At 50.3% G+C, this 10000-nt stretch overlaps 1 protein-coding gene across 20 annotated transcripts in view; it reads right to left on the reverse strand.

Annotated features, from left to right (window-relative positions):
- Positions 1–6122, reverse strand: part of wdpcp (WD repeat containing planar cell polarity effector) — a 145750-nt gene extending 139628 nt beyond the window's left edge. For 6 of the 20 annotated variants that reach the window (XM_052513743.1, XM_052513740.1, XM_052513741.1 and 3 more), the window contains exons 1-2: positions 5995–6105; positions 5804–5915 (exon numbers count right to left, since the gene is read on the reverse strand). In XM_052513743.1, coding sequence (XP_052369703.1) covers positions 5804–5864 — 61 coding nt within the window. In that variant the 5' untranslated portion in view covers positions 5865–5915; positions 5995–6105. The other 14 variants (XM_052513744.1, XM_052513757.1, XM_052513758.1 and 11 more) reach the window with 13 other exon arrangements.
- Between the last annotated feature and the right edge of the window lie 3878 nt (positions 6123–10000).

Genomic DNA, 10000 nt, shown 5'->3' on the forward strand with positions numbered 1-10000 from the left:
TTATCAATATACAGTATCTAATATTAGCAGACGCTTTTATCCAAAGCTCCTTACAGTCATGTCTGCATACCTTTTACATATTGGGGGGCCCCAGCGGCAATTGAACCCATGACCCTAGCATAGAAAGAGCAATGCTCTACCAACTGAGCCAGAGGATACAGGCTCACGTCAATGGGAGACTGGCTGACGTCAATGGGAGACTGGCTCACGTCAATGGGAGACTGGCTCACGTCAATGGGAGACTGGCTCACGTCAATGGGAGACAGGCTCACGTCAATGGGAGACTGGCTCACGTCAATGGGAGACTGGCTCACGTCAATGGGAGACTGGCTCACGTCAATGGGAGACAGGCTCACGTCAATGGGAGACTGGCTCACGTCAATGGGAGACTGGCTCACGTCAATGGGAGACTGGCTCACGTCAATGGGAGACTGGCTCACGTCAATGGGAGACTGGCTCACGTCAATGGGAGACTGGCTCACGTCAATGGGAGACTGGCTCACGTCAATGGGGGAGATGGGGGACTGGCTCACGTCAATGGGAGGGCTCACGTCAATGGGAGACTGGCTCACGTCAATGGGAGACTGGCTCACGTCAATGGGAGACTGGCTCACGTCAATGGGAGACTGGCTCACGTCAATGGGAGACAGGCTCACGTCAATGGGAGACAGGCTCACGTCAATGGGAGACTGGCTCACGTCAATAGGAGACTGGCTCACGTCAATGGGAGACTGGGAGACACATGCTCACGTCAATGGGGACTGGCTCACGTCAATGGGAGACTGGCTCACGTCAATGGGAGACAGGCTCACGTCAATGGGAGACTGGCTCACGTCAATGGGAGACTGGCTCACGTCAATGGGAGACTGGCTCACGTCAATGGGAGACTGGCTCACGTCAATGGGGAGACTGGCTCACGTCAATGGGGACTGGCTCACGTCAATGGGGACTGGCTCACGTCAATGGGAGACTGGCTCACGTCAATAGGAGACTGGCTCACGTCAATGGGAGACAGGCTCACGTCAATGGGAGACTGGCTCACGTCAATGGGAGACTGGCTCACGTCAATGGGAGACAGGCTCACGTCAATGGGAGACTGGCTCACGTCAATGGGAGACTGACAGACACATGTCAATGGGAGACAGACAGACACATGTCAATGGGAGACAGACAGACACATGTCAATGGGAGACAGACAGACACATGTCAATGGGAGACAGACAGACACATGTCAATGGGAGACAGACAGACACATGTCAATGGGAGACAGACAGACACATGTCAATGGGAGACAGACAGACACATGTCAATGGGAGACAGACACATGTCAATGGGAGACAGACAGACACATGTCAATGGGAGACAGACAGACACATGTCAATGGGAGACAGACAGACACATGTCAATGGGAGACAGACAGACACATGTCAATGGGAGACAGACAGACACATGTCAATGGGACAGACAGACACATGTCAATGGGAGACAGACAGACACATGTCAATGGGAGACAGACAGACACATGTCAATGGGAGACAGACAGACACATGTCAATGGGAGACAGACAGACACATGTCAATGGGAGACAGACAGACACATGTCAATGGGAGACAGACAGACACATGTCAATGGGAGACAGACAGACACATGTCAAGACAGACACATGTCAAGACAGACAGACACATGTCAATGGGAGACAGACAGACACATGTCAATGGGAGACAGACAGACACATGTCAATGGGAGACAGACACATGTCATTGGGAGACAGACACATGTCAATGGGAGACAGACAGACACATGTCAATGGGAGACAGACAGACACATGTCAATGGGAGACAGACAGACACATGTCAATGGGAGACAGACAGACACATGTCAATGGGAGACAGACAGACACATGTCAATGGGAGACAGACAGACACATGTCAATGGCAGACAGACAGACACATGTCAATGGGAGACAGACACATGTCAATGGGAGACAGACACATGTCAATGGCAGACAGACAGACACATGTCAATGGGAGACAGACACATGTCAGACACATGTCAATGGGAGACAGACACATGTCAATGGGAGACAGACAGACACATGTCAATGGGAGACAGACACATGTCAATGGCAGACAGACAGACACATGTCAATGGGAGACAGACAGACACATGTCAATGGGAGACAGACAGACACATGTCAATGGGAGACAGACAGACACATGTCAATGGGAGACAGACAGACACATGTCAATGGGAGACAGACAGACACATGTCAATGGGAGACAGACAGACACATGTCAATGGGAGACAGACAGACACATGTCAATGGGAGACAGACAGACACATGTCAATGGGAGAGACAGACACATGTCAATGGGAGACAGACACATGTCAATGGGAGACAGACAGACACATGTCAATGGGAGACAGACAGACACATGTCAATGGGAGACAGACAGACACATGTCAATGGGAGACAGACACATGTCAATGGGAGACAGACACATGTCAATGGGAGACAGACAGACACATGTCAATGGGAGACAGACAGACACATGTCAATGGGAGACAGACAGACACATGTCAATGGGAGACAGACAGACACATGTCAATGGGAGACAGACAGACACATGTCAATGGGAGACAGACACATGTCAATGGCAGACAGACACATGTCAATGGCAGACAGACAGACACATGTCAATGGGAGACAGACACATGTCAATGGGAGACAGACACATGTCAATGGCAGACAGACAGACACATGTCAATGGGAGACAGACACATGTCAATGGGAGACAGACACATGTCAATGGGAGACAGACACATGTCAATGGCAGACAGACAGACACATGTCAATGGGAGACAGACACATGTCAATGGGAGACAGACACATGTCAATGGGAGACAGACAGACAGACACATGTCAATGGGGGAGACAGACAGACACATGTCAATGGGAGACAGACAGACACATGTCAATGGGAGACAGACAGACACATGTCAATGGGAGACAGACAGACACATGTCAATGGGAGACAGACAGACACATGTCAATGGGAGACAGACAGACACATGTCAATGGGAGACAGACAGACACATGTCAATGGGAGACAGACAGACACATGTCAATGGGAGACAGACAGACACATGTCAATGGGAGAGACAGACACATGTCAATGGCAGACAGACAGACACATGTCAATGGGAGACAGACACATGTCAATGGGAGACAGACACATGTCAATGGGAGACAGACAGACACATGTCAATGGGAGACAGACAGACACATGTCAATGGGAGACAGACAGACACATGTCAATGGGAGACAGACAGACACATGTCAATGGGAGACAGACAGACACATGTCAATGGGAGACAGACAGACACATGTCAATGGGAGACAGACAGACACATGTCAATGGGAGACAGACAGACACATGTCAATGGGAGACAGACACATGTCAATGGGAGACAGACACATGTCAATGGGAGACAGACAGACACATGTCAATGGGAGACAGACAGACACATGTCAATGGCAGACAGACAGACACATGTCAATGGGAGACAGACACATGTCAATGGGAGACAGACACATGTCAATGGGAGACAGACACATGTCAATGGCAGACAGACAGACACATGTCAATGGGAGACAGACACATGTCAATGGCAGACAGACAGACACATGTCAATGGGAGACAGACAGACACATGTCAATGGGAGACAGACAGACACATGTCAATGGGAGACAGACAGACACATGTCAATGGGAGACAGACAGACACATGTCAATGGGAGACAGACAGACACATGTCAATGGCAGACAGACAGACACATGTCAATGGGAGACAGACAGACAGACACATGTCAATGGGAGACAGACAGACACATGTCAATGGGAGACAGACAGACACATGTCAATGGGAGACAGACAGACACATGTCAATGGGAGACAGACAGACACATGTCAATGGGAGACAGACAGACACATGTCAATGGGAGACAGACAGACACATGTCAATGGGAGACAGACACATGTCAATGGGAGACAGACAGACACATGTCAATGGGAGACAGACAGACAGACACATGTCAATGGGAGACAGACAGACACATGTCAATGGGAGACAGACAGACACATGTCAATGGGAGACAGACAGACACATGTCAATGGGAGACAGACAGACACATGTCAATGGGAGACAGACAGACACATGTCAATGGGAGACAGACAGACAGACACATGTCATTGGGAGACAGACAGACACATGTCAATGGCAGACAGACAGACACATGTCAATGGGAGACAGACAGACACATGTCAATGGGAGGACACAGTCAATGGAGACAGACACATGTCAATGGCAGACAGACAGACACATGTCAATGGGATGTCAGATGGGAGACAGACAGACACATGTCAATGGGAGACAGACAGACACATGTCAATGGGAGACAGAGACACATGCTGGGAGACAGACACATGTCAATGGGAGACAGACAGACACATGTCAATGGGAGACAGACAGACACATGTAAATGGGAGACAGACAGACACATGTCAATGGGAGACAGACAGACACATGTCAATGAGGAGACAGACACATGTCAATGGGAGACAGACAGACACATGTCAATGGGAGACAGACAGACACATGTCAATGGCAGACAGACAGACACATGTCAATGGGAGACAGACAGACACATGTCAATGGCAGACAGACAGACACATGTCAATGGGAGACAGACAGACAGACACATGTCATTGGGAGACAGACAGACACATGTCAATGGCAGACAGACAGACACATGTCAATGGGAGACAGACAGACAGACACATGTCATTGGGAGAAATGTGAGTTAATGGATAGAACATACAAGTTCAGAACCAGAAGTCTTAAAATGTATTTGATCAGAAAGAATTGACATTAAATAAAATAATAAAATAATGAATTTGAAGAATTTAAGAGCTCTGTATATGTGTTATTTAATAGGATCTCTATGTAGAGATGAGAGAGAGAAGCAGGTATATAGATAAATAATATAGAAATGTGTTGTAATACATTCCACTTGTAGTGAGCTGCTGGAGGACCAACGGTGAATCTGTCTCTAAAACAGACAAACAAACCTCTGACTTGTAGTGAGCTGCTGGAGGACCAACAGTGAATCTGTCTCTAAAACAGACAAACAAACCTCTGACTTGTAGTGAGCTGCTGGAGGACCAACAGTTAATCTGTCTCTAAAACAGACAAACAAACCTCTGACTTGTAGTGAGCTGCTGGAGGACCAACAGTTAATCTGTCTCTAAACCAGACAAACAAACCTCTGACTTGTAGTGAGCTGCTGGAGGACCAACAGTTAATCTGTCTCTAAACCAGACAAACAAACCTCTGACTTGTAGTGAGCTGCTGGAGGACCAACAGTTAGCTGCTGGAGGACCAACAGTGAATCTGTCTCTAAAACAGACAAACAAACCTCTGACTTGTAGTGAGCTGCTGGAGGACCAACAGTTAATCTGTCTCTAAAACAGACAAACAAACCTCTGACTTGTAGTGAGCTGCTGGAGGACCAACAGTGAATCTGTCTCTAAAACAGACAAACAAACCTCTGACTTGTAGTGAGCTGCTGGAGGACCAACAGTGAATCTGTCTCTAAAACAGACAAACAAACCTCTGACTTGTAGTGAGCTGCTGGAGGACCAACAGTGAATCTGTCTCTAAACCAGACAAACAAACCTCTGACTTGTAGTGAGCTGCTGGAGGACCAACGGTGAATCTGTCTCTAAAACAGACAAACAAACCTCTGACTTGTAGTGAGCTGCTGGAGGACCAACAGTGAAGCTCGGCCAGGCAGAACGCCATCTGACGGAGGAGGGGAACCCGAGACTGCAGAGAGAGGAGGGGAACCCGAGACTGCAGAGAGAGGAGGGGAAAGGAGGGAACGAGTGAAATCAGGAGAAAAAGGGCAGACAAAACAACATGACAGATTCACCTGTAGTGGTGATGAACACCTGTAGTGGTGATGAACACCTGTAGTGGTGATGAACACCTGTAGTGGTGATGAACACCTGTAGTGGTGATGAACACCTGTAGTGGTGATGAACACCTGTAGTGGTGATGAACACGGGGGGGTTACATAGAGGGTGCTCAGGGTCTCTCACACACACACACACACACACACACACACACACACACACACACACACACACACACACACACACACACACACACACACACACACACACACACACACACACACACACTAAGAAGGCCCTGCTATAGTACACACATCATAGGTAGTGGGGGGCAGGTAGAGAAAGGTCCTTAGTTTGAATCCCCGAGCCGACCAGGTGAAATATCTGTCAATGTGCCCTTGAGCAAGGCACTTAACCTTCATTGCTCCTGGGTCAACGTTGAAAATATCTGACCTGGGCTGTGACCCCACTCTCTGCTGGGATATATACAAAAAATATATATAACATTTACATTAGTGAAATATACACACCCAGCAAATTATGATGTATTAGTGATGAAGAACCTATCATTCCACACACATCACTGTCTGTTGATGAAGAGGACAAATCTCTCTCCCCACATCATCTCTCTTTCTCTCTCTCTTCCCCTCCCTCCCTCCCTCCCTCCCTCCCTCCCTCCCTCCCTCCATAATGCTGAGAGTGGACTCTCCTTCCCTTTCTCTTTCTCTCCTGATCCCTCCCTCCCTCCATCTCTCTCGCTCCATATTGCTGAGGCTGAACTCTCTCTTATCTCTGTCCCTTGCTCCTGCTGTGGGGAAATAAACTCTCACTCCACCACTCACCTCCAACACACACACACACACACACACACACACACACACACACACACACACACACACACACACACACACACACACACACACACACACACCTCCCTACAAAATAATAAACAGATAAACATGGCGCCACTGAAACGCTGGGGTAGCAGCACTGCTGTATCACTGGGACTACTTTACTGACATAAGAGGATTCTTTGTGTGTGTGTGTGTGTGTGTGTGTGTTTATGTGTGTGCTTATGTGTGAGCGTGTGTGTGTGTTTGCATCCGCGTGTGTCCATAAGAGGATTCTTTGTGTGTGTGTGTGTGTGCTGTATCACTGGTGTGTGTGTGTGTGTGTGTGTGTGTGTGTGTGTGTGTGTGTGTGTGTGTGTGTGTGTGTGTGTGTGTGTGTGTGTGTGTGTGTGTGTGTGTGTGTGTGTGTGTGTGTGTGTGTGTGTGTGTGTGTGTGTGTGTGTGTGTGTGTGTGTGTGTGTGTGTGTGTGTTTGCTTGTTCATGTGTGTCCATAAGAGGATTCCTTTATCCTATAATAACCTGCTTCAACTGGAAGTCAGCCCTTTTCTGAAGGGAAACCAATATGGCCATGAAGTGAGGAAAAGGAAATCTGTCATTTAGCAGAGAGAGATAGCTGGGCGACTGGGCGTTACAGTTCAGGGGTCACATCAGAGACAGTAGTGTGGGGATACCGGAGCTACCAAAAGGTTTCTGTAGGAACGGCATGTTTTCCTGGGTATCAATACGTTTGGATTGTTGGATTAGAGAACACTGGGATGCACACTGTGTCTCCGTGTCCAGTCCACACTCTGTGTCTCCGTGTCCAGTCCACACTCTGTGTCTCCGTGTCCAGTCCACACTCTGTGTCTCCCTGTCCAGTCCACTCTGTGTCTCCGTGTCCAGTCCACACTCTGTGTCTCAGTGTCCAGTCCACACTCTGTGTCTCAGTGTCTCTGTGTCCAGTCCACACTCTGTGTCTCTGTGTCCAGTCCACACTCTGTGTCTCAGTGTCTCTGTGTCCAGTCCACACTCTGTGTCTCTGTGTCCAGTCCACACTCTGTGTCTCCGTGTCCAGTCCACTCTGTGTCTCAGCGTCCAGTCCACACTGTGTCTCAGTGTCTCCGTGTCCAGTCCACACTCTGTGTCTCTGTGTCCAGTCCACTCTGTGTCTCAGCGTCCAGTCCACACTGTGTCTCAGTGTCTCCGTGTCCAGTCCACACTCTGTGTCTCTGTGTCCAGTCCACACTCTGTGTCTCCGTGTCTCCGTGTCCAGTCCACACTCTGTGTCTCCGTGTCCAGTCCACACTCTGTGTCTCCGTGTCCAGTCCACTCTGTGTCTCCGTGTCCAGTCCACACTGTGTCTCTGTGTCTCCGTGTCCAGTCCACACTCTGTGTCTCTGTGTCCAGTCCACACTCTGTGTCTCCGTGTCCAGTCCACACTCTGTGTCTCTGTGTCCAGTCCACACTCTGTGTCTCCGTGTCCAGTCCACACTCTGTGTCTCCGTGTCCAGTCCACACTCTGTGTCTCCGTGTCTCCGTGTCCAGTCCACACTCTGTGTCTCCGTGTCCAGTCCACACTCTGTGTCTCCGTGTCTCCGTGTCCAGTCCACACTCTGTGTCTCCGTGTCCAGTCCACACTCTGTGTCTCCGTGTCTCCGTGTCCAGTCCACACTCTGTGTCTCCGTGTCCAGTCCACACTCTGTGTCTCCGTGTCTCCGTGTCCAGTCCACACTCTGTGTCTCCGTGTCCAGTCCACACTCTGTGTCTCCGTGTCCAGTCCACACTCTGTGTCTCCGTGTCCAGTCCACACTCTGTGTCTCTGTGTCCAGTCCACACTGTGTCTCCGTGTCCAGTCCACACTGTGTCTCTGTGTCCAGTCCACACTGTGTCTCCGCGTCCAGTCCACACTGTGTCTCCGTGTCCAGTCCACACTGTGTCTGTGTCCAGTCCACTGTGTCTGTGTCTCCGCGTCTCCGTGTCCAGTCCACACTCTGTGTCTCCGTGTCTCCGTGTCCAGTCCACACTCTGTGTCTCCGTGTCCAGTCCACACTCTGTGTCTCTGTGTCCAGTCCACACTCTGTGTCTCCGTGTCCAGTCCACACTCTGTGTCTCAGCGTCCAGTCCACACTGTGTCTCCGTGTCCAGTCCACACTGTGTCTCTGTGTCCAGTCCACACTGTGTCTCAGTGTCCAGTCCACACTGTGTCTCCGTGTCCAGTCCACACTGTGTCTCTGTGTCCAGTCCGCACTGTGTCTCAGCGTGTCCAGTCCACTCTGTGTCTCCGTGTCCAGTCCACACTCTGTGTCTCCGTGTCCAGTCCACACTCTGTGTCTCCGTGTCCAGTCCACACTCTGTGTCTCCGTGTCCAGTCCACACTCTGTGTCTCCGTGTCCAGTCCACACTCTGTGTCTCCGTGTCCAGTCCACACTCTGTGTCTCCGTGTCCAGTCCACACTCTGTGTCTCAGTGTCCAGTCCACACTCTGTGTCTCTGTGTCCAGTCCACACTCTGTGTCTCCGTGTCCAGTCCACACTCTGTGTCTCCGTGTCCAGTCCACTCTGTGTCTCCGTGTCCAGTCCACTCTGTGTCTCCGTGTCCAGTCCACACTGTGTCTCAGCGTCCAGTCCACACTGTGTCTCCGTGTCCAGTCCACACTGTGTCTCTGTGTCCAGTCCGCACTGTGTCTCAGCGTCCAGTCCACACTCTGTGTCTCCCTGTCCAGTCCACACTCTGTGTCTCCGTGTCCAGTCCACACTCTGTGTCTCCGTGTCCAGTCCACACTCTGTGTCTCCGTGTCTCCGTGTCCAGTCCACACTCTGTGTCTCCGTGTCCAGTCCACACTCTGTGTCTCCGTGTCCAGTCCACACTCTGTGTCTCCGTGTCCAGTCCACACTCTGTGTCTCCGTGTCCAGTCCACACTCTGTGTCTCCGTGTCCAGTCGACACTCTGTGTCTCCGTGTCCAGTCGACACTCTGTGTCTCTGTGTCCAGTCGACACTCTGTGTCTCTGTGTCCAGTCGACACTCTGTGTCTCTGTGTCCAGTCGACACTCTGTGTCTCTGTGTCCAGTCGACACTCTGTGTCTCTGTGTCCAGCTCCTACAGAGCTGTGGAAAGGAAAGGTGTCAGGACATATTTTGGTCTCCTTGGTGAAGTGTGGCAGTTAGTCATGAACAGCTGACGCTCCCTCCAATT

This window comes from Oncorhynchus keta, unplaced genomic scaffold (genome assembly GCF_023373465.1).
Source record: "Oncorhynchus keta strain PuntledgeMale-10-30-2019 unplaced genomic scaffold, Oket_V2 Un_scaffold_139_pilon_pilon, whole genome shotgun sequence".
NCBI classification, from domain to species: Eukaryota; Metazoa; Chordata; class Actinopteri; order Salmoniformes; family Salmonidae; genus Oncorhynchus; species Oncorhynchus keta.